The sequence below is a fragment of the Tetrahymena thermophila genome (genome assembly GCF_000189635.1).
Source record: "Tetrahymena thermophila SB210 genomic scaffold scf_8254585, whole genome shotgun sequence".
Lineage (NCBI taxonomy): Eukaryota > Ciliophora > Oligohymenophorea > Hymenostomatida > Tetrahymenidae > Tetrahymena > Tetrahymena thermophila.
Genome location: NW_002476356.1, coordinates 36014 through 61004, shown reverse-complemented (window position 1 = coordinate 61004; position 24991 = coordinate 36014). Strand labels below are relative to the sequence as shown.

Sequence of the window (24991 nt, the reverse complement as noted above, 5' to 3'; positions counted from 1 at the left end):
TTCGAGAATCAAAATTTTCTCTTATACATAAGCAAAATTGAAGCTTGCTTAAGAGTTGTATTTTTTAATATCTAATTAAAGGATTTTAGAGCTTTCTTTTATAAACTCTGAAGAAATATTGTAATAATCATAATCATAATAAGTATAATAACTTTTAAAATCGATTGTATTACTGTTAACAATTTCTAATTTAAAATTAGTTTTCTTTTTTAGATTATGCTCAAAACAAATAGTTAACATATTTTTTAATTCAGTAAGCAAAGAAAGTTCAGCTTCATATTCTTAATTGTTATCTACATTGTTTTCTTGCAGTTAATTTTAACTTGGAATTTCTAATTCCATTTCATTTTCTTCTTCATTTTTATTATCTTCTATTTTTTAATTTTTTTCAAGCTTGAAGTAACTTTAGAATTTCACAAAATGTTTTTCAAACTACTCTTGCTATTCAAATGGTAAACTCCATTATTATTTTTATTATTGCTACTATTTAAATAGTGAATTGTATAAATCTAGATTTTCTTATTAAACATCAACTGACCAGTTTATGTAATCTTCAAACTTTATCTCTAAAGAAACTACTAGTTATTAATCTTTTGTTAATTCTATACTGCGATAACTTCTAAAATATTTATGGAATTTATTATTTTTAGTAATGGAAATTTCACGATTATGATGGATATACATCAGTAGATAAATATGCTGAGTTATTTCTGAATATAGATTTGAAATTTCTTATTTTGATTTTACATTCAAATCGTTAAAAAATTAATTTAGCAAAGTTTCTAAGTTAACAGTGCAATTTTTTTGATAAAATTTTTAATACCCATAATAATCTTTAGGAGATTTTATCAAATCCAAATATTACTTTTCAAAATTTTCTGTGCTTAATTCTTAAATAATTATGTTAAATTTTTTCTTTTACTAAATTGTATCAATGTTACCCTAAATAAAAATTTTTGAGGGACAAATGTTTGTAACTTTAATATTGAATTTGCAAAATAATTCATAGCTCAGTTGCATTAGCAATTCAATTATATACAATTTAAAATTTCTGTCTGTAGAAAAACTTTTAAGCAAATCTTGTATTGTTGGGTAAAAATAAATTCGTTTACTAGGTTAAAAATACTTTTATTCTACTAAAAGATATGAATACTTTTCTTGTAAAATAATTTCCGTCACAATTAAATTGTTTATAATGCTTGATTGTTAATTAATTAGTTTCTCTTCTTCTTAGATCTTTTAAAAGCAGCTAAATTTCTTAACTAATAAAATTCTCATATCATTATCTTTCTTGCATTTTAGCTTAAATTACTCTGAATTATATGAAAGTACTTCAAAATCATCATATTTCGGGTGCTGTTAAATTAAAGAAAAAATATCTTCATTATGATAATTTAAGATATCTGAATAAAATTCTTTAATCTTATCAATAAGATTTTCTTTTTTAATTGTAATCAAAATTCTCTCATTGAAATCAAGTAATTGATTAACTAAATCTTAATCTGTGTTCCAATATGAAGAAGCATCTGAATTTTAATCTTCATTAACAGATTCTATTTCATTTTTTACTTCTTCTTGTTATTCTTACTAAATTTCGTCTTAGTTAGAATCTTGATCCTCTTAGATACTTTAAGATTTTTTTTCATTGAATTCTTCAGTTTCTATTTTAGGATTCTATTCATCTATATTTATTTCTTATCTAGAATTGTTTTGATTATCTTAAATTCTATCTTTATACAAATTGGCTTCTTAAGTATTAAAATCAGTTTTCTAAATCTAATTTTATTAGGATTCTACTAACTTATCCTATTGGCTTATTTCTAATTCTTCTTAGTCAATTTTCATTGTTTATTCTTAAGATTATTGAAGAGATTCTTGGCTTAAACTGTGATCATCAATTTGCTTAATATTTTAATTAGTATTAGAATCACACAAAATATCTCCACTCTAATCTTTATCTTCTTCGTTGTTTTTGATTAGGTTATTAATTTTGCAGTTCTAATTAAACAAAGAATCTTCATCAAATAGAGATGAATAAATAGAATCTTTATCGAATTCTTCTTATTATTCTAAGCTATTCTCTGATTGTGAATCTTCATTATCTTCTATATCAATATTGCTTTAGCTCTCATCTTAATTAGGTTATTTCTACTGCTAATGTTACTCAAAATCTTCAAACTAAGCAAAACAAAAACCGAGGGGTATTTAAATTAATTTTTTAAAATACAACTATTCTTTTACATTTTGGTGTTTATAGTAAACAATTTTTTTGTTTTAAAATATTTTGAGTAAATAATCTTAATCAAGTAAACAAAATTTATTTTTATCTTTTGACCTGAATTGTTTAACTAGTTAGGTTTTGTCGAACTCAATCAATTGATCACAAAACGCAGTTTTAATCTTCTCAACTGTATTCTCGACAATATCAAAATAATCCATGAAATTTGAGAAATTTATGGTTTTAGGACATTCTAACTCAAAAATGTAAAAGGTTTTTTTGCTATCTAAATAGTAAGAGTCGTAGAGGAGGTAAATCAAATCCTTTCTTGGGAAATATTTTAGCAAATCTATGTAATATTTTATTAATTTTTCGTTTCGATAGTTGTTATCAAAAACAACAAGTTTCTTTTTAACATTTTGTAGTTTGTCAAAAACAATTAAGTTAAGGCAGTATCTTTTTTCTTCGTATTCAAATTCTTAATTACCACTATTAACTCCTATATACTTATACTAAAGCTCAAAGTGAGGTTTGTACATATTTAAACAAACTTCTAACTATCTTAAAAGAAGTTCATAGCTTTAGCTTTCAATTTCACTAGAACTAATATCGCGATAGTAGTAATTATTTTAAGGCTCTAAAATGTTCATAGCTCGATTTTAATTTACTTTTTCTTATCTATTTTTTACTTTATTAATTAATTATAATTTTCTTAATCAAAAAGGGCTTTTTTCAATCATAAAATAATTGGTGCTTATATTTAATCAGAAAAAACAAATCAATTTGATAATTAAAAATTATCATTTATATCACATACATTATATCAAATATTTACTAAATCGTCTACTAAAAATGATGATAAAATGATCAAATAATCCAAATATAAATTTATTTTTTTTAATCTTCAATCAAATTACTTTCCCTAAATCCTTTTATTTGATAAAAAATTATTTTACTAATGAAATGATGTTGATTAAACTGAAGTAATTCGAAAAATAGAATCAATAAATATGCTTTTTAGCTCATTAATCATAATTATTAATTGATACCAATTCTTTATCTAATAAAAATAATTCTAATTGTTGACTAATAGAATAGCTTTTTAACCATTAAAATTTAGTAAAAATTAAAATATAATAGGTAATTTAATCTAAATAAAATTTAAAAGAGTTGTTTTTATATGCGCAATATTATTATATTTCTATTTTAAACTGCGTCTACAAATCTAACTTTAATAATAGGATTGTTTATTTGTTCTCCTTTTTATTAAAAAGGAAGTATATCTTTGATTTTTGCTTTATTTACCAAAGATTGATTTTTAAATAGAATGTTAATCAATCATCTGATCTCTTTATTCATCTAGAATATATTATCAATATCAATTTATTTTACTATTGACTATTTAATAGATGATAATCTATTTGATTTCTTAAATTATGTAGCAAAAATATCTTAAGTTTCCCTAAAATAAATACCTTGTAACAATTAGCTTTTAACATGATCCATATTTATTATGATCTCCTTTTTAAAAAATAAGTTAAGTTTAAATTAGATTTCTTTTTTATATATTTAATAAAAATTAACTCAAAAATTAAAATTTTAAAAGCTAATGTATTTTTTAAAAATTCTTACCATTTCAAATAGATAGAAAAACTATGATTATCATTTAAAAATAAATATATTAATTAGTTAATTATTCTATACTATAGTCCTATGAAAAACAAATTTCAAATATTTGAAACATAGCTCTGGTTAACAATTTTTAAGCCTATTAATTATTTCTCTTGAATACGTTCAATACGAAAAACTAAATTTTCATATTTGCAAATATTGATTTTTTCAAATTAATTTACTTTATTATTAGAAAAAAAGTATCAATTGAAAACTATTTTTTTATGAATTAATATTTTTATTTTATCATTTTTATTATATTTTTAAGATATAATTTTATTATATTAATATTAAATTTTACAAACTAAAAAAAAATTATTTCTTGTTAAATATTCGTTTGTATACTTTAAATTTAGTTTTTTTAAGTTTTTAAATGTAAATATGAGGTATTATAGATAAAAAGTTAACTCTAGTTTTTACCCTTTGCTTTTATAGATATAAATTTCAGTAAAATGCTTAACTTATGGTATTTACTTGATAATGATTGGTTTTGAGATAAAAATCAAGTAAAAGTCTTATTTATCCCTCCAGCCCTTAAAATATTCAGATTATTAATTTGTAAAACATTAATTTTTAATTGATTTATCATAGAGAAATATTAAATTGCTATATATATTTTTAGTTAGAAATTAAAAAAGATAATAAGAAGAAACATTTACTTCAGAAAGAATAGTTTAATTTTAAGTTTTTATTTTGATGTTATCTGGCATTTTACAATATTCACAAGCGATGAGAGATTTTAGACTGTAGATAAATTTAATGTATTTAAGAAAATAGTAATTTCTAATAACTAGTTTTTTTAGGCATTAATTTAAATTTAGTAAAAATATTTCTGAAAGAAATATCTGATAAATAAAATAATTGTTGTTTTAAAAGTAAAAAAAACTTAACAATTAAAATATTTTTATTTTTCATTAATAAATCCCGAAAAATGAAGTTAAGAAATAAGCTTTAATTATTAATAGTATTTATGATCTTCTAATTTCTCCTTGGTATTAATTAATCAGAATCTACAGTATAAATTTAACGCTAATTGATTGATATTTAGTGAAAAACTAGAAGGAAAATCAGGCTTGCAATTAGACTGAATTTTTCAATTTTTAGGAGAAATTTATAAATTTATATTTATATTTAAAAAGGTGCCTTTATTATGCTCGCCTGGGAATTTAGTTGAAAATATAAACAAAAGCACTCTTTTTAAGTAAAATAATAAAAATTTAATGAGCGCTCATTCTTTATTTAAAATAAGCAAAAGTTTTGATTTATTTAGATCATTCAGTTTTGTGGATATTTTATAAATTTTAATAGTACATTGGCTAGAATTATTTAATTAAATTATATTTAAAAAACTAGAGCATTGATGATGATTTTGTAGAACGATTTTGTCTTGAATTTATTATTTTGCTAAATAATTTAGACATAATCAATTAATACAGCTAAATATATTTTTAATATGCAAAAATAAAATAAAATTACTTAATTTTTATTTTGATTACTTTATTTATTTGCCTTTGAAATTAGATAAATAATAATTAGAAAAAATAGCAAAAAACAAATTTTAACCTAATAAAGAGAAGGAAGTTGAAAATGATAAATTAAGCAAAACTTTTTTATTTTATTTTTGCTGTTTGCCAATTCATAATGTGTCAATAAAAGCTTGAACTTAAGGAAAGATTTTATGCTCATAATGTTACTTTATCGGTTTACGGAGAGGTTATTTAAAATAAGACTATACCGTTTCAATTATAATGCAATGAAAGAAAGTTTCTGATTGGGATCCTTGAATTAAATTACCCTTTTATTTAATATGGATTTATTATTAACAGCAGTTACAAAAATGAGAGCTAAATATAATTTGACATATATAAAGACAGCATTAAATTAAATTTTTTTTTAGCTGAAATATGTGTTGATAGTTTTTTTGTGGATGTTTAAAATATCACTCAGGAAGATATTAAATTTAATGAACAAAACTAATTTCATTTCATAAGAAAACCAAATAATTTTAACAGAAATATGGTTGCTTATCCCTATATAACAGGTGTTTAATTTGATGAAAAATCCATTTCTTAAAGCTTGTTTATTGAGTCTGTTGAAGTTTAAAATGAAGGATTTAATTTTACTTTTAGCAAATAATAAGATAGCACAGTAGTGTTTATTGGAATTAATTATTTGTACTATGACCCAGATTAAAATTAAAATTTAAAAATCCAAAAATAAATTTTAGAAGAGTACTAATTGATTTCTAAATAATATAATCAAGATGGAGAAAAACTATTTAAAGCATCAGATTTGTATTTTGACAAAAACTTAAATTGCTCCTAAGAGTATCAAGAACCATTTAATTTAATTGGAATGACTGGTTTCTTATAAAGTTAATAAACTTAGCAAATTTTAATAGACAGAGAATAGATAATTGATCAAAAATAAATAATTAATATCTAAAATAATGAATTTTAAAGAAAGAGTTCTATTTAATTGCTATAATTTTATTAAAAGAAAAATGAGGAAGTAAAAATCAAAGATTCTTGCTCAGTATGTAAAGATGGTTTTTATTTAGCTTTTAATGCAAAAATAAATTTAAATTCCTGTGTAAAATGTGATGAAAATTGCAAAACATGTTAATTCTAGCCATAAAATTGTACTAGTTGTTTTTCTTAAAAACCTTTTTTATTACTAGACTAAAATAAATGCAGCGAAAAATACCCTGCTTAGTACTATTGTGAAGAAGGTTTAATTTAATAAAAATGCACTAAATGCCTAAATTGCCCTGCTGATTGTAATAGCGTGCAAATGTGTTGTGATTCAACTAAATTAAATTTTAATATCTCTTTAAATAATTGCGAATGCTTAGATAATTAAACTATGCAATACGATGATTTAACAAATTAATGTAATTGTATTGATTAAATATACATGAAAAAATAGAATAATAGTTGTATTTGCAATGATTTGATGAAATTCAATTATGAGAAATAAATATGTAAATGTAATGACGAATAAACAATGATTAAAGATCCTGATTTAAAAAAATGTGTTTGCATAGACCAAACACTTATGAGATACAGTGATAGTGAATAAAAATGCATGTGCTTGGATTAAAATTTTATGAAATTTGACGAAAATTTAAAAACTTGTGTATGCTTATATTAGATAAATATGGCTTTTAATAAAGATACAAAAAAATGCGAATGTAAAAAAAATATGGCATTTAATGCTAGTAAGAGAATATGTGAGTGCATAGATTAAAATAGCACTTATAATACTAAAACTGATCAATGCGAATGTAAAGAAAGAATGTAATTCAATAGTAAGAAATAAATGTGTGAATGCAAAGATTAAAATAGTATATATAAAGATGAAACATAACAATGTGAATGCTAATCAGGAATGAAGTTCAATGATGATATATAGAAATGTGAATGCGTAGATTAAAATACTATGAAATATAATTAAATAACAGAAGAATGTGAATGTATTTTAGATGAAATGACTTTTAGTAAAAGTTTAAAATAATGCATTTGTAGTGATAAGTCTTATTATTACAATAATCACTTAGATAAATGTATACTTAATCCTTCCTTCAAATACTGTGAAATTTTAGAATAATTTCGTCCTCTTTGTTTGAAATGCTAAAAAGGTTTCTAAAATTTCAATGGGACCTGCAAATATTGTGGAAAGTAAAATATATTTTTTTTAAATAATAATTGTTTTTGAATGCATTTTTTAACAAAAAATAATTTAAATAAATAATTCATTTTCGATAAAAAAAACTTAACTTAACTTAAAAAAGAGGAAAATACTTTGATGAAAAAACATAAACTTGTTCTCTAGATTGTTAAAATTACTGCTTGTTATGCTCAAGTTAATAAATTTGCAATTAATTTGAGGAACTATTTCCTTGTCATTTTAGCTGCAAATTGTGCTCACTACCTAACTCAGCTTAAAGTTGTAATTTGTGTAGCTCAAAAACAAGAGAATTTGATTAGCTAGATAATTCTTGCAAGTGTAAATTTGAATATCTAGAAGTTAATAAAACAGATTGTATCTAAATTTAATAGGCTTATACTTAATAGTTTTTCAAGTTCAAAAATGTTATTTCAAGTATTTCTTATTACTTTTAGTTATTCTAAATCATTTTGCCCTTTTATCCTCATATCCAATATTCTTTTATGCTTTAGTAACAGTTTGCTATTATTGCAGAAAATTTACCCATTAAAACAAAGAATATAAGGATAGAAGTTTTAAGAGAATACAATATCTACAATTTTGAGATTCTTGATGGAATCTAAATTATTGAATCTGAGAACTTAAAAACATAAAAGTGTATCAATTATTTAATTATGAGCACAATACTATTTGCAATACTTCTATTTCTTAAATTTTTAAGTAGAACAATACCATTTCTTAAGCAAAAAATATGGTTCCATTAAATTTAGCAGTAAGGCTTTATTATTATTTCAAGATTAATTTCTATGAAAGTAATATATTCAATAGTTTCTATTTTATTACAGCTAAATAACCTTGAGAAAAAAGTCTAAGAAATAATTTTAATTTTAATAAATTTAATATTTATTACTTTATTTATAGTAATCTAAATTAAATATTCGCTTACAATTTATAAGCAAAATCATAATAAGAATTAGAATTTTAATATATCCCTAGAATCAGCATAAATGCTTTCAAATTCTTAAATCAAAGCTTCGCAAACAAAAAATAGCATAATGATTAATGATATAAACAATATATTTAGAAATAATATGTTTATATGGGTCCTTTGTGAGTTTAGAAAAATAGTGGTTATTATTTTGATTTAAACTATTGAAGAAAATAAATCGTTTATTGTGATTGGAACTTTATAAATTTTATTTGGAAGCTGCTTACTTTTTAAAATCTTTGATAATTAAAAAAAGCAAGGCATTTGTTTTTTTACAGAAATTATTCTAGTGCTTATTTATTTTTTAACCGCATTTGCTGATAACAATTTTATTGAAGATTTATAAGAAGGACAAATTAATGAATAACCTTCAATCATAGATATATTTTCAATAGTGGCTATTTTTATGATCCAAATAGCTTCATCATTGAACTGTGTGCTTTATTATTATGAATTAGTTTTAAAATTTATTTCAAAAACACAATAAGACACTTAAAAAGTAGAAAAAATTCAGCATAATTTTTTTGAATAGTTTCCTAAAGAATTTGATTCAAGTAAAATATATTTAACATAATAATTTTGGTATTTAATAATATTTTTTTAAAAAGCTACAATAGAAAAAATGCTAAAGCCAAACAAAATGTTATTAGACCTAAAAATAGCAAGCAAAAAATGAAAAAATTAAATTAAATTATTTTTTATAATTTATTCAAAAAAAAATAAATATTTATTGTATTGAATTTAATATTTTTTCTTTTATGTTATTTTAAAAATTTTTATATCCTCCCTCAAAAATTATTTGTTTTTAAAGTTTAAATTAATATTTTGTTTTAAAATTATTTAACAATACCAAGTATTTATTATAAAAATAAAATTTATTGTTTGAAATTAATTTTATACAAAAATAAATAAAATAAAAATACTAAATTTAAAATAAAATAATTTATTTATTTAATTAAATTTTTATTTTCTTATTTTAAATAATCTAATCAATTAATCAAATTTTAAGGATCTTTTGTACTAATCTTTTTGTTTTACAGATTAGATTTATTAAATTTATATTTTAATTTTTCTAATAATAGTAGTCTTTACTTAGACAAAGCATCAAATATTATAATCTACTACATTGCTATAAAGCAGAGCATAATTAAAGCTTATTTCTAATTTTATTCTACCTTAAAATATTTTTAAAAATATGTTTACATAGTTTTATAAGAAGAAATCAAGACAAAAATTAATTAATTAATAAATAAATAGTAAAATAAAAAAATTGACTTCTATAAATTAATTAAATAAATAAAGAAAACTACTTTATTTTATTTTTATATTCAAAATTTTATTTATTTATTGTATCTCTTAAAGTCTTCTTTATTAATGAAATTAAAAAAATAATTTAATTTTACAAAATTATCAGTGTTAGAGATAATAAATTTTGGAGCTTTGCTAAGTTGACTCCTAACTGGAATGCTCCTAAATTACCGATTTAATTTTAACTTTAATATTATTTGAAAGAAATTATTTAATTATAATTTATTAGAAATATATAACAAAATTTCAAATAAAAAGTATAACAAATAAATTATAATTTTTTAAAACAAAATTAAGATAGTTGAATAGCAATAATAAGATTGAGTATTAAATTAATTAAATAAATTACGAAAGATTAAGAGTTAGCATTTAGAGATTTTTGCAATTGGTTAACTCATTTGTAATTCCTGAAACACCTTCACAATCAATTTCATTCTAACTAATTTTATTTTTAAAATGAATTATTAATAAGTTGTCTTAATATCATAAATTATAAAAAATAAAAGGTATTTTGTAAAAAAAATAAAAATATTATTAATTATAACTTTTCCATAAATATTAATTAAATTTTTAGGATGTAGAAAAGTAATTATTTATTTCATTTTAATTAAAAAATAATATTTTATGAATAAAGCAAGCAGCTTAATTATAAAAACATACATAAGAAATTTAAATTATTGTTTGATTGTAAAAAATAACTTAAATGTAAATCAAAATAAAATAAATTTTATTTACACAAGTATGAGTGTTAAAGATTATAGATTATTACACTTAGATAAAGCTATTCCTAAACCTGATAATCCCATTTTATCCATTTTATTTTCACTTTTATAATTTAAATAAGATTTTAATTTTAAATTTATTTATAAAAAAAGAAAATAACTAAAAATAAAAATAAAATTAAATAAAAGAAGTTAATTTATTTTACCTAAGGTTGAGCTTTAAAATTTAAAGATTAAGAAGGCGTTCGAAAGGTAAGTTTAAACCTAAATCTCCTTGCAACACAATCTTATTAGAGCTGTTAAATTATTTAAAAATTTTTGAATAAAAAAAATGTAAAAATCTAGTTAATTTAATTGAAAAATAGTTAGTTATATTTTAAAGCAAATAAAAAAACAAGATAAAATAAAAACAGCTTATTATTTTTAACTTAATTGATATTGTTATTAGTTAAGTTATTATTTAAAGTAGTGTTGTATATATAATCTTTACTTTAGTTTAAGTTTCAAAACTTTAAGATTAAGGAGAATTTGTAAAGCATGAATTATACTTGATAATCCTGCATATCCAATTGTATTCTATCTTTTTTTTATTAAAAATAATTCGAGATTAAAAAAATAAATTAATAAAAAGAGAAAAAGTTAAAAATAAAATGTTTCTTTAATTTAGGCTTTGTTTGTTGTAACAATAAATAAACTAAAAATTTGATTAAATTATAAAACCTATTTTAAAAATTATTTATTTTACTATTTATTTTTACCAAAATTTAAACTGATTTAAATGTAATTAATTGAAATTTGTTTACTCAAGTTTAAGAGATAGAATCTAAAGACTAGTACAGCTTTGTAAAGCAGAGCTTAAAAATTAAGCATCCTTCTCATCAATTTGATTGCCACTTGTTTTAAATTTATTTTAAATACAACAAATGAGTTTCTTTTTTAAGATTAGATAGGATAGATTATTAAAAACTAGGAAATTAATTTAAAATTTACTAATCAATTTAATTTAATAAACAATCTAATTAAGTAAAATTAAACAAATAAAATTTAGTTTACCTCACATCTAATTTTAAACAAGAAAGATTTATGCATTTTGCTAAAGCAGTATATAACTAAGAAAAACTGTTATCCTTAAGTTAAGTTTCATTGCTAGTAATTTAAAATTAATATTTGATTATAAAAATAAAATTTTTTAATCAATAAAAACAATTTTTTAAAATTAAGAACTAAACAAACAAATCACTAAAAAGAAACTTAAAATCAATGAAAAATCTTTCTTATTTGCTTTTTTCTTTATTATTTGAAGCTAGAGTAAGTTAATAAATTTATTTAGACAAAGCGAAAAAACTTTTTTACTTATAACTTTCTTCATTCCAAATATCATAGCAACTTTTAAATTAGACAAAAATAAATATTATTGAATATTTCAAAAAGTACAATAAAAATAAAATATTTTTAATTTTAATATTTAAAATTTTTATCTTTTTTCTTAAAACAATTTTTTAATAAAAAAAGAAATCAAGCTAAAAAATATTAGATTAAAATAATTCAATGATGGATGCTACGAATTATTTATATGAAGATCGACATGCTATTATAATGAAGAGCTTACAAACTATTTTATTTATAAAATTTAATTTTATTATTAATTTTAAAAAAATAATTTATTTTACATCTACAAGTGAAATAAAATATTATTTTCCTTTATTCATCTTTTTTAAATAAACTTTTTATTTATTTATTTATGAAAAATTAATTATTAATAAAAATCTTACTTTTTCCTTTAAAATATTTATATTGATTATTTTTTCAATAGTTTTGTCATTTAAATCAAAAAACTCAATTTTGCTTATCATAAATCTAAATGGTATCTTCCTCTAATATACTTTCCTATTATATAGAAAAGCGTATTAATTTTTTAAACTTTCTTCTTAAATTAATCACTTAGATAATAATAAAATAATGCGAAAACAATTAACTCAAAAAATTAAATTAGATAAATTAATATTAATATTTATTTATTTACACTATAAGCAAAAAACTAAACTAAAGGATATGCATTAAATTTATCTATTTAACTATTATTTATGTTTTAATAAATATAAAAAAATTTGGAAAATAATAACATAACTAAAATGATTTTTAATTACTTTTCTAAATAAATATTTAATCATAAATTAATTTAGATAAAGCTTAAATATAAAAAAATTATTAGTTTTTATTTAAATATTTTTTTTCACTTGAGTAAGCTTAAGCCTAATTTTTGATTAAAATGTTTAAATAGGGCTTCTATTTATTTATTTATTTATAAATAAATTTATTAAAAAACTAAATAGTTATTTTAAATAAGAAAAAACAAATGCTATAACAAAAAAATAATTTTGAAAATATAAAAGAAGTAAAGCATAATATTTTTAGGATTAATTGATTATAAAAATTAATTTTAAATTAATAAAAGTTTCTAAGCTCTTCTTTAGCTTCTCATTAATCTATTACAATAAATTGGTACAATTTTTAACATTTATACTGATTATTTATTAACATATTTATAATCAAATTTAAAGGAATATTTTTTAATTATTTAAAATAATAAATTAATGAATTATTTATTTATTAATTTAAACATTTATTTTTTTAAAAAAACTTTAGAAAAAATTATTTTATTTAGCTTTAAATTACTTCATAATTTATATATTTTCATATTAAAATTTTATCTTCTAAATAACAATAAAAGTCCGAGTAAAATAAGCAACGAAGATTTTTAGGACTTAAGTTCTGCTCTATCGAAATGCTGCGAACTCATAACTTTAAATCTTTATTTAGGGTTAATTATTTAATACAATTTTTTAGTTTTAAAAAGATTAATTATGATTTGAATTTTTAAAGAAACAAAAAAAATATCTCAGATCATATATAAAATCTGTTTTAAAATCTAGTGAATTGCCATAATCTACAAAATTTGCATGTCTTCCTTTGGTAAAAATAATTTAAAATTATTAAAATATTTTAATTAATTAATTAATTTTCACATGTTATAAAAAGAGATTAAAAAAAGTCTTTTGTTACAATAAACTATTTTTTCTTAACTTTGTTTAAATTTATGATAAATAAACTTTAACCATCAATAAAAGGAATAACGAAATAGGGATAAAGGCTATATCTGAGTTAGGTATTTGCATACAAAACTTCCAAGCTATCAAAAATTTAAGTCTATATCTAGAGTATTTTTTTCTTTCACTTATTTTATTTATCTTGAAAGCTATTTAGAAAAATATTTTTTTATTGAGTTTTATCTATTCATTTTTTTTTGAATTAAATTTAATATTTTTTTAACAATAATTTGATGTAGTAATAATTCTATTTGCGACTAAGGTGCTAAAAATTTAGGTGATTCTATAGCTAAATGTAAAAATTTAACAAACTTGACACTTAGTGTAGCGTAAAAATAAATAGGTTTTAATTTAACTTCTTGTCTAAATAAATCAAAAAATTAGAAGACAATTTGATTTTTTTTTAATTTATAAAATAAAAAATAACAAATTTCCAAAATAAAAATGAATTTAAAAAAATAAATTGATTAATTTTTACAATTTTTCACTTTTTTAATTTTATGAATGTTTTAATTTATTTAATATAAAAAGTTATAACTAAATTACTGAGTAATGTCCATTCAACTTATGCTCTCCTTTAGCAAATTGTTAAAATCTTTCAACACTTTTGATCACTTTTGAGTAAGAAAATAAATATTTTCCTAAAAAACTATTTTAATAATATTTTAAATAAATAAATAATTTCCTAAAACAATTTTTTATCAAGAATTGACTTGAACTTTCAATAAATTTCACATTTACTTTGGTTTAATTTATTAATAAATTTTATTTGATCCATCCTTACAATTTGAGAACTGCTTTAAGTCTTATCAAATATTAACTATAAAAAAAATGAATTTAATTTTTTAATATGTTTTAGAATGATTTCTTTTATTTGATTTTGAGATGTAAAAAATAAATATAATTTATGAATTTTAATATGTTTAAATAAATAGTGGTAATTCTATTGGCGATGAAGGAATGTTAGGTCTAGCATCAGCAATTTAAAACTTAGTTAATCTTTTAGATTTTTTACTTGATGTAGGGTAATAGATTCTTTATTTTATTATTAATTATTGATTGACTCACATAATCAGAATAAATTATAATTATATAATGTAATACTTCGATTAAAACTGTGAGCCAAGCTCAAAAGTGGATAAATTTCAATCAATTTACCATTCCCGAAATAAAAAGTATTTAAAATTTTTTTGATGCTGTTTATTTATAATTTTCGCGGTACTTGCTTAATTATTTATCTTAATTTTTAAAAATTTTCCAATCAAATTTTACTATCTTTTTCAGATTGGATTCAAACTATTTTTAATTTATATTAATAAAATTATTATTTTTTAAATAAAAGAGGAAATGCAATTGAAGATTTTGGCATAAACGCTCTTTGCTAAAGTTTAACAAACTGTGCTAAGCTTTCTAATTTAACTTTTTATCTCGAGTAAATTTGTATTATTTTATTTATTTATTGCTTATTTAAATTAAATTTTATGCTATTTTATTTAACTTAATTTCTGATAATAAAAAAATTTGTTTCATAATTTACTTTTGTATTAAATTATAAAAGGAGTAACATGATAGAGGCGAGTTGTGAATAAAATTTTTGCTCCATTTTAAATAGTTTGATTCATATTAAGACATTAAAAATCTATTTGGAGTAAAAATAACTCAAATATATATTTTTATTAGAAATTAATTGTTTTGAAAAACTAGCAAAAAATAAATAATTTGATTGTTAAATAGTTTTTATTTATTTAAGAAAATTAAATCTTAAAGAAAAATAAATTAATTTTTATTTATAAATAAATAAAGTGGATGTGTAATAAATGAAGAAGGAGCATATTAATTAGGTTCTGCTTTATCTAAATTCATGAACCTTTAGGATTTGTAACTTTCTTTAAGGTGAAAAGAATAAACTAACTTTTAAATCAATTAAACTACAATTTTATTTTTCTCATTCTTAATTTTAAAATCATTTCATTAAATAAATTTTATAAGTTTTTTATTAGCTAAAAAGCAATAATTTAAAAATTTCAATTTTTAGTTTAAATATTTAAAAATTTTAATTAAATAAATTTAACTTAAGGCTTAATTAGATTAATGCTAATGGTGCGTTACGTTTTAGTTCTGCTTTAAAAAGAAATTAAAGACTTTAATCTTTGTTTATTGAATTAACGTAATTAATTGTTTGGTTATTAATTTCAAAATTTTTTAAATGATCAAAATAATTTTAAATTTATTTTTATTAGGAAGCTTTGATAAATTGTGATTGATTTTATTTAAATAATTTATATTACAGTTAGAATTAATTGAATGACGAATTAGATTTGGTACTTATGAGGCAATTTTAAAAAATGATAAGATTGGTTCAATAACAATTATTAATTTGAAGATAAAACTTATTTAGTGTGTTTGTTGTTTGAATTAAATTTATTATTGAAGTGGTTAAATATATTTATAAATAAATATAAATTTTTACAATCAATCAATTTATTTTATGTTATCAATAGCTCTTAATTAATAAACAAATTAATCAAAAATTTTTCTTAAATCTATTTCATTTATTCATTAATTTATTTAATTAATTAAATAAATACCACTTTAAACTCTTTTTGAAAAAGGGTTTAAAATTTCTTATAGCACAAAAAAAAATAAGATTATCTGAAATAAATATTTTGTGTTTGTTCTATTTGCTTTATTTATTATTAAAGAATATATAAAATTAATTAGCTTCCTCTCAATTAGAAACCATGAAAGAAAACATTAGATTATGAAAATGATAATATATCATTATTATATTATTTTTAAAATTAAAAAAATAAAATTTGAGTAGTAATATTTATATTTCATATTTATCGTAGGCATAATTGAATTTAATTGAAATTAGCTTCAAAGTTAATAAAATTAGTTTCATTTATAATTCAAAAAATGGTAATAATTAATTAAGGGGATGCTGGTTAAAAATTTTATTTTTTTTATGTAATAGAAAGTTATTAATTAAAAATTGATTTAAAATTCGGTAAAAAAGAGATTATCTCCATACCTCACTCAGTACATGTGCATTTTTTAATTTTTATCATAAAATTAGGTTGTTAAAAATAAGAGTTTTTGAAAAATAAACATCTATTAAATATTAATAAGTAAATACAACTAAACCAATTAATATTAAAAACTTAATCCTATTAGATCTACAAGAATTATTAGTTAATTTAAGCAAAATTAATATCTATCTCTCTATCTTGATAAATTTTGATTAGGAAAAATTAGTTTGGAATTCAATTAAATTATATATTTATAATTTACTAATTAGATTTTTTAAATACTTGAGGTTTTATTTGAAATCTATTTTTATATAAAATAGCTTAAGGATATTTACTTAATAAGTAAAAAATAAAATAATTTTTTATTTTTTTAGCTTAAAAATGCGTATTCTAAAATATGATTTAAAAAAAAATATTTTAAATAATTTTGAAAAATAGATTGAATAAATAAATAATTTTAGTAGTAAAAACTTACTCCTATTATATCTACAAGAATTATTAATTAATTACAATAAGATATCTATATATCTTGATTAATTTTAATTAAGAAAATTAGATTTTAATTAGAATTGAATCTTGCGTCTATAATTCATAATAAAGATTTTTGATAGATTCATCAAAATCATAAAAATTGTCTGATGAATATTAGAAGACGCTTTTTTTGGAATTTTAAGATTTTGATGAAATTGAATCATCAAAAAGTAATTTTATCTATCATTTTTCACTTTTGGCAAAGGCTAATTTCAAATTTAATAAAAATTCTTGTATAGTATTTAGGTTTTTAAGTAATCAAAATTATTAATTTAAATGATAATTAGTTAGCTAATATTTAATTCCCTTTATTTAGATATACAAAATCCAAAAAAGAAAGAAAAAATTGAAAGAATTTCTAATTTTTTTAGCTTTAAAAAAGCTTTTTATATTAAGATTTTATGAAAATTTAAATGAAAATAATAATTTATTTATTTTCTATAATTGAGTAAATAAAATAATTTAAAGTAATGCCATTAAATTGATCTACAAGAATTTTTAATAAATTAATAAATAAATAAATAAATAAATTAGAAGAAAATATCTATCTTTCTATCTTGATGAAATTTGATTAGAAAAAATTAGCTTTTAATTCAATTCGAATTTCTTGTCTATAATTTAGCGTCTAGATTTTTGAATATTTATTAATCAAAATCATATATTTGAATATTAATTAGTAATATCAAAATTCATTTAAGATAGATGACACATTAAAAACAAAGAGAGAAAGAATAGAAAGTTGAGAAATTTAATTATAATTAACAAGCTGAAAAATTAAACAAATTAAAGGCAAAAGATATTAAAATTTCAAGGTTTTTTTAACCAAAAATTAAATAATACATTCAATTATTTAATTATTTGACTATTTTTATACATTTTTATCTTTCACTTTTAAAATATTAAATATATATGAACAATTCATAACATTCCTTTCGAATTCCAATTCTTATAGAATTAAATGCATGAAAAAATACACTTTTCAGGATGCTTTTTTAAATAAGAATTTAGCTAAATAATTATTATCGAACATGAATATCTTCTAGCAATTGCTTATTTATAAGAACTGTAACCAAAATTTTATTTTATTATGAGAATATGTAATTCCGCAAAATATCTTTAAGCAATATTGATCCAAATACATATTTAAGTATTAACTCTATAACAACTATTTTTATAATTTAAACATTTGTAGGAAAAGTAGGAAATAATAAATCTGATAAAATACTTCTATTTTAATTTTTGAAATAAATTTATCAATTATCTTAGTTGATCTATTATATTTTAAATAAATATCTAAGTATTTATTTAGAGTAAATACAAAAAAAAATCAATCAACTAAAATTGCTTATTCTTTTTAATACTTTTAAAAATACTAATTAATGACGTTGTTAATGATCTATTTAGCAAGTATTTTTAACAATATTAAAAGTGACCACAAAATATCTCTTTATGTATTTGCTTTCTAAAGAAATAAAAACCTTTTTCACATTTATTTTATTTATCTATTTTATAATAGATTTTAAATTTTGATATATTTCGCGTTGATAAAGCTCTTTAAAACAAATATTTTACTTTTTAAATAAAACTTTAGTTGATAAATTGATTTATTTTGAATTGTGATGAAAAATAAAAATTTACTTTCATTCATAATTGAATTAATAGATTTGAATTCCATTTGCTTTTATATCTTTAAGGATATGTCTTTAAGAATGAATGATGTTTAGTAGATATTACACAAAGCATATCTAGTTATAGCTTATTCTTTTAAGTTAATGTAGGGTCTATTTTATATTAATAAATCAAATTGAAAAGTAGAAAAATAAATTAAATGAATGAAATAGAAAAATAATATAGGCGTCAAACACATAAGAAATCAAAAGATTTTTTCTTATTTTAAGGTTATAATTAAGCTTTCTCAATATTTTGAATTTTTAAAGAAATAATAAGATTTTTTATTTTAAGTTTCTCACTAAATTAATTTTATTTGTTAATTTTTACTTAAATTTTGTTGTTTAGATGAAATATTTTGTTCAAATAGTAAAATATTTTAGCAAATGCGATGAGTAGATTTAGATATATTATCAACTGCGAAAAGTAGATTAAGAAATTTAAAATAATTAAATAAATAAGTATTTGCTTGTTTATTTATTAATGACTAATTGAATTCGTCTACATTAAATGATAATCAAATCTTCATTGATTAATTTTGATTAGGAAAATTTATTTGAAAATATATTGTCTACATTTAATTAATTAAGTAAATTAATTAAAGAAAAGAATTAATGCATGTGAGAAACAAATTCGATATCTAATTTATTTACTCATTATTAATAATAACTTGATGCCTTTAAAAGATACATACTTTAATCAAAGTAAATATAGACAAATAGTGTAAAAAAATTTTGATAATATTTAATAAGTGCATAAATAAGACAAAGTAAAGACTGATAAGTAATATTCGAAATATCTACTTTTTGAAAATAAATAGGATACACACACATTTATACAGCTTGCGTCAATCAACTAATTTGTATTCTAATCAAGAATTTCAATGAGTCATTTTAATATTGAATCGTTTAATCCCTATGAATCTTGTTAGTGCTATGCTAATTTAGATATGGATTAACCACAAAAACTCTGTGATTATTGTTTGTAAAAGAAACATTAAGAAGACTATTAATTTCTTGCTCCTAAATCCTACTAGGAATATTGCTTTGAATATAACAACAGATTTCAAGACGAATCTAATCAAATGCATGATATGTTTAACTCATAACAACATTCTCAATTTTAATTAAGTAATTAAGATGTAAATCCTTTCCATTCTTGTTCAAATTAATTAGAAATGCCATTAAGTACTTAATTTGATTAGTAGAACTTCATTTAAGACAAAGCTATTAATCCTAATCAGAATGATTAATTTAATATTAAATAATGCGAAAAAGAGTAAAATTCTTAAAATAATCTGAATTGTTTTTCAACTTAGTTTCCTGACACTTAAATTAATTTAAAATCTTGTCCTACTTCTCCTTACTCTTCCTCCTCCTCTTCAAAAATTGCTACCTCTAAATAAATATCTTCTCTCTCTCCTTAGTTATCGCAACAAAGTAATTATTAATATTATCATTTAATACTAAAAATTAACAATTTTAATTATTAAATAAATAAAGATATTAAATCAAGCTCTCAAATGAAAAGCAATTATCAGTCGGTCATAAAAAATAACATTAGAGATTTTTTAACTCCAATTGTAAGAATGAAAACAGGCTTTGTGGATTACGAGTTGTTAGAAAAAGAAAATCTTTCAAGTTATTAGTATCAAGATTTTTTAAAATAGCATTTTTGTGTTGCTGGTAGAAGGAGTCTAAAAATCCGACAATCAACGTTTGACTCTCTCTTTGACTGTAAGGAAAAAACTCAATTAAAAGAAAAGAAGGTACTTGCACTAATTGCCATTAAAACATTTCAAACACAATTTATCAAACTTCTTATTGATAAAAAGTCACAATTAGAGGAACACCAATTTAAATTGTAGTTTGATTGGATCAACAACATAAACGATACCCTTATTTGTTTCCTTAATTCTATTTCTATTTGACATAAATTCAAGACAGTTTTCTGATTTATGAAGTAATTTATAAAATTTCTATTAAAATTCTTAGATTTTCGCTGACTAGAAAATTAAAAAGGTGAATTATGATTTAAAAAATGCTTCTTTTAAAGCAAACATGCTCTCTCACACACAAATATATATATCTCTAAAACACAATCTCTAAAATATTATTTAAAGAAATTAATTTAATCTCTACCAAAAACTATCTCAAACTAATTCAAAAATATATTAAAAAAAATAATTAAGTTAAAACTCTATTAAAAATATATTGAAACAAACCCCATATATATAAAGTTAAATGTTTATTTGATTTAAAGCTATACTTATAAAATAAATTAAAATTACTCAATATTAATTAATGTCTGTCTTTTAAAAATAGATTTTAATTATTAATTAATAAAAAAAATAATTTATTATTTTTTAATCATTCAAAAAAGCAATTAACTATCTTCTTTTAATAAAAGTAAACACTAATCAGTTTAATAGAATAATTAATTTTTTATAAGCGTTGGAAAATATATAGATATCATTATATTATATAATATTAAATAGATCTATCTTTCATATTTATTTACATTTAAATTAGGAATTTAATAAAAAAAATTGCCACAAAAATATAAATTAAAAAAATATTTGAGTGTTGAAGGATAACCTAACAATAAATACTAAATATATAACAAATTGTCAATTATTAGTTAGGATTAACTACAAAAAATATATGAAAGAAGAGTGTAAGATTTCAAAATTCTGGACAATTACATTTAAATAATTTTCCGCCTGTCTATTCAACTATAATTGGAGTACAACCGACACAAATCATTTAAAATCTACTATTTCTAGGAGGATACTGACTAAAATCTTAAAACTATGGAAATCCTGGAACAAAAGCAACACTGCAGCCTTTATCTACCCAATCTCCATATGCTTCCCTTAAAATAGTCCTAAAGTTTCCTTAGTCGTCTCTTTCATATCTTACTTCTTTTGGTATAGCTAAATGCGTCATTTTACCAAATTCGCTTGAGCTGCATCTGCTTTTTGAGATATCAAAAGGCAATCCTGGTGCGCATTAAGAAGAGTCTTGCAATTTGAAGTCCTCTGAAACTAAAAAATTCATAGGTTACACCAAGGTAATTTAATAATTTAAAAAAGTTGATATTCCATTTCCTTGAACTGCATAAGCAGTTTTAGGTCCACAATTTTCAATTCTTCTTTATTCTTTAACTTATTACTAATAATTAGCTTATTTTTGTTTCATCGATTCTATTCTATTCTAAATTGCTTATTATAAATTTGTTTTGACATCTTAATCTTAGATAAAATTATCCCATGATACAAAACGATTTATTTTCAATAAGGCTGGATTCAAGCTGACAGTATTCTCCCAATTTTGAACATCTTCTGGATTTCCTCCAAGTCTTTGATCAATAGAAACTTTTCTTCTAGCAACAAAATAATCATCAGCTTTATTTCCATGTAATTCATTGTTTAAAGCTTGCGCTAATTAATCAGGGGAAAGACCTCCATTTCCATTAAAAGAAGAAGTTGCATAAACGCAGTTTTTAAAAACTGTTAATTTTTCTATCATTCCTCCAATAAATGTATCAACAGAAATATGTGTTCCCCAAGATTCTAAGAAATCATTATAAATCTAAGGTTAGAATACTTTAGGCAAAGCATCTACAGCCATTTGTGCATATTTGTTAAGTTTTAAATTATCTGTTTTGAATTTCAATCTAATAACATTTTTAGTTAATTAAGCAATTGAGATTTCTTGATCTCCTTTAAAGAATTTTGAGTAGACATCGTTAATATCTTTTGATTAACTATACCATCCTCCAAACCACTCTCCATTTTACACAGCATTAGTCCATATGTCAGACAAATCAAATTCATTTTTGTATATCTTTACATCTGGCTAAAGTTAAATTTACTCAACATCAGTCTCATCTGCTATTATAAATTAGTTACCTGTTAAATCGTCTCTCCAAACTTATTGCTCTGTAGGTTCTTTTTGATATGTTAGCTATACAACAGGCAACTTTAAATCTCCAGTAGTAATATCAAAAGATGTGCCAATACCTTAAGGCATTCTGTAAATTTGTTGAGTTTCTTGACCTGTTTAAGCTTTATAAGCGGTTTTTCTTTGATTGCGAAAAAGCGCATCTGATTATTCTGAATTTTCAATACAATAACTTCCTTGATAACCAGGGAAAGGACAAAGATCTTAAATTGCCTCTTCAATTATACTTTAGCTCATCAGTTAAAAAAGTTATCTTTTATTAGAGTTTTATCTTAGATTGCCGCTCACCTGTAATTCCTCAACATGAGCTTGATTTAAATCTACTTTTGAAAAAGCGTAGATAGGAGTGAATATAAATATTATTATAATATTTAAAATTGTTATTTAACAAGCCATATTATTTTACTTAATTTTCTGTATTATATTTTTAATATATTAATTATACAAAAAATGCAATCAATCTCTGATTAATATTTAATATTAGAAAAGCAAACTAGTTAGAGTCAGAGAGAGCATGCTTGAAGAAAAATATAAATTTATTGAATCAGAATTAATAAGCTTAATGTAATAATAAAATTATCAAATAAATCGTCTCATCAAAAATATCTCTATATAAACTAAAATTCACCAACAATACAAAAATAAACAAATAAATAAATAAGCAAACAAACAAACAAAAGTAGTAATATAAATAATTCCATTTAAATATTAATTTTGTCATTTTCCTCTTCTATTTATTTTTGGCTAGAAAAGATTAATTTGTAATTCAATTTCATTCAAAAAATTTTCTATCATTCTTTTTTTAAAAACATTTTTTACTCTTAAATATGTTAATTGGGTTAATACAAATTTGATTTAAATCGCATTAATAATATATTTTTTTAATGAAGAGGAAAAAATGATATTTAAAAGAAGAAAAGTGTAACAAAAATAAACAAATTTAGTTAAGAATAATAATTTGATTTTCAGAATAGACATTAGATTATTTTAAATTAAATTATATATTTAAATTAGTTGATAGAGTTGATCAAATAATCTGAATAGAAAAAAAAAGAGACATCAACTTAAACTAATAGTACCTCAAACAAACTTCTAATAACTTAGTCAATTATATGTATAACTGGCACTACAAATATCGCTTTATTAACAACTAAACAACATTTTGATTCAAAAGCCTACTGAAATTTAAATTTATATTAATCCCTTATTTTGAAGATGGTCAAGATTTAATAAGAAAGAAAAGAAGCTTTAAAGGAAAATGTTCCTTATTAAATAAAAAGAAGCAGCCCATATTGATATACTTATTAATCAATCTATTTGTTATTAATTAATATAATTATTTATCGCATTCTTATTGTAATTTAATAAAAAAGCAATAAGTAAATTAATAAAAGAAGCGGATATAATTTAATTGTGTATTTATTTATATTCTTTTATATGCAAAATCAACAGCTAAAAGTAAAAAATAAATAAAGAAATCACAAGATTACAAATATAAGATTCAGCGACTTACTATAAAATTTGTTATCTTTAATCAGAAAAATAAAAATTCAATTTTTTTATTCCTGTTTTTGAAATAAATCAAGCAAATTTTATATTAATATCAAAACAAGACAAACATATTTAAAATAGAAATAAATATAAAGGATATGTTGTTTGTTTTATCTATACTAAATAAAATATTTTCTCTAATATTTTAGATGAGAATCAAAAGAGATAAAAATATTAAAAAAAACAAACTACATTATAGCCAAAAATATAAATTATCTATCAAAAGATATTATTAAATTGTATATGACATTAAATCAAAATGATTATTACTCTAAAAAAAATTATTTTTAAATAAAAACATCTTATTAATAAAACCAAAAATATTTTTCCAAAAAATATAAATAAATAATAATGGTGGTTGATTGGTTGATGATAAAAATATTTTTTAATAGTAAAATAAAAAAATGTAGAGATGAATACAAGATAAAAATTAAATTTAGATTAGAATTTCAAATTAATGGAATAGAATTAAAAGATAAAGAATATATGGTAAAATAAGAAGTCTATCCCATAGGGGTATTTTTGACACTCATTTTTCAAAATTTTAAAACATTTTAAAAT

General features: G+C 20.1%; 7 protein-coding genes across 7 annotated transcripts in view; 4 read left to right on the top strand and 3 right to left on the bottom strand. All coding sequences in view use genetic code 6, as the record gives it.

Moving 5' to 3' along the window:
• TTHERM_01186290 (hypothetical protein) overlaps nucleotides 1-2868 on the bottom strand; it is a gene marked incomplete at both ends in the record, with an annotated part of 3185 nt that extends 317 nt beyond the window's left edge. The window contains one exon of the mRNA XM_001019472.3: nucleotides 28-2868. Within this exon, the coding sequence (XP_001019472.3) occupies nucleotides 28-2868 (2841 nt within the window). The remainder of the gene's footprint in view (nucleotides 1-27) is intronic.
• Nucleotides 2869-5905: 3037 nt separating this feature from the next.
• On the top strand, nucleotides 5906-8624 carry TTHERM_01186270 (hypothetical protein; the record flags this gene model as incomplete). Its single annotated transcript, XM_001019470.2, has 3 exons — nucleotides 5906-6428; nucleotides 6570-7569; nucleotides 8480-8624. 3 exons carry the CDS (start codon nucleotides 5906-5908, stop codon nucleotides 8622-8624), a joined length of 1668 nt encoding a protein of 555 aa, XP_001019470.2.
• Nucleotides 8625-9874: 1250 nt separating this feature from the next.
• TTHERM_001186269 (transmembrane protein, putative) lies at nucleotides 9875-11455 on the bottom strand (the record flags this gene model as incomplete). The annotated part of the gene is made up of 6 exons (XM_012798460.1): nucleotides 9875-9899; nucleotides 9950-10039; nucleotides 10204-10293; nucleotides 10590-10679; nucleotides 10783-10872; nucleotides 11067-11455. The coding sequence occupies 6 exons, from the start codon at nucleotides 11453-11455 to the stop codon at nucleotides 9875-9877; spliced, it is 774 nt and encodes a 257-aa protein (XP_012653914.1).
• Nucleotides 11456-12845: 1390 nt separating this feature from the next.
• TTHERM_001186268 (kinase domain protein) lies at nucleotides 12846-16064 on the top strand (the record flags this gene model as incomplete). Its single annotated transcript, XM_012798459.1, has 13 exons — nucleotides 12846-12971; nucleotides 13032-13078; nucleotides 13308-13397; nucleotides 13460-13549; nucleotides 13705-13794; nucleotides 13923-14012; nucleotides 14215-14304; nucleotides 14619-14708; nucleotides 15026-15115; nucleotides 15242-15331; nucleotides 15487-15576; nucleotides 15761-15850; nucleotides 15974-16064. 13 exons carry the CDS (start codon nucleotides 12846-12848, stop codon nucleotides 16062-16064), a joined length of 1164 nt encoding a protein of 387 aa, XP_012653913.1.
• A 3733-nt stretch (nucleotides 16065-19797) lies between these two features.
• Nucleotides 19798-20844, top strand: TTHERM_01186260 (hypothetical protein; the record flags this gene model as incomplete). Its single annotated transcript, XM_001019469.2, has 3 exons — nucleotides 19798-20353; nucleotides 20417-20682; nucleotides 20749-20844. 3 exons carry the CDS (start codon nucleotides 19798-19800, stop codon nucleotides 20842-20844), a joined length of 918 nt encoding a protein of 305 aa, XP_001019469.2.
• Nucleotides 20845-21598: 754 nt separating this feature from the next.
• Nucleotides 21599-23275, bottom strand: TTHERM_01186250 (MAC/perforin domain protein; the record flags this gene model as incomplete). The annotated part of the gene is made up of 1 exon (XM_001019468.1): nucleotides 21599-23275. One exon carries the CDS (start codon nucleotides 23273-23275, stop codon nucleotides 21599-21601), a length of 1677 nt encoding a protein of 558 aa, XP_001019468.1.
• A 1314-nt stretch (nucleotides 23276-24589) lies between these two features.
• Nucleotides 24590-24991, top strand: part of TTHERM_01185250 (hypothetical protein) — a gene marked incomplete at its 3' end in the record, with an annotated part of 561 nt that continues 159 nt past the window's right edge. Inside the window, exon 1 of the mRNA XM_001019467.3 lies at nucleotides 24590-24991. This exon is cut by the window's right edge and continues 159 nt beyond it. Within this exon, the coding sequence (XP_001019467.3) occupies nucleotides 24674-24991 (318 nt within the window). The 5' untranslated portion in view covers nucleotides 24590-24673.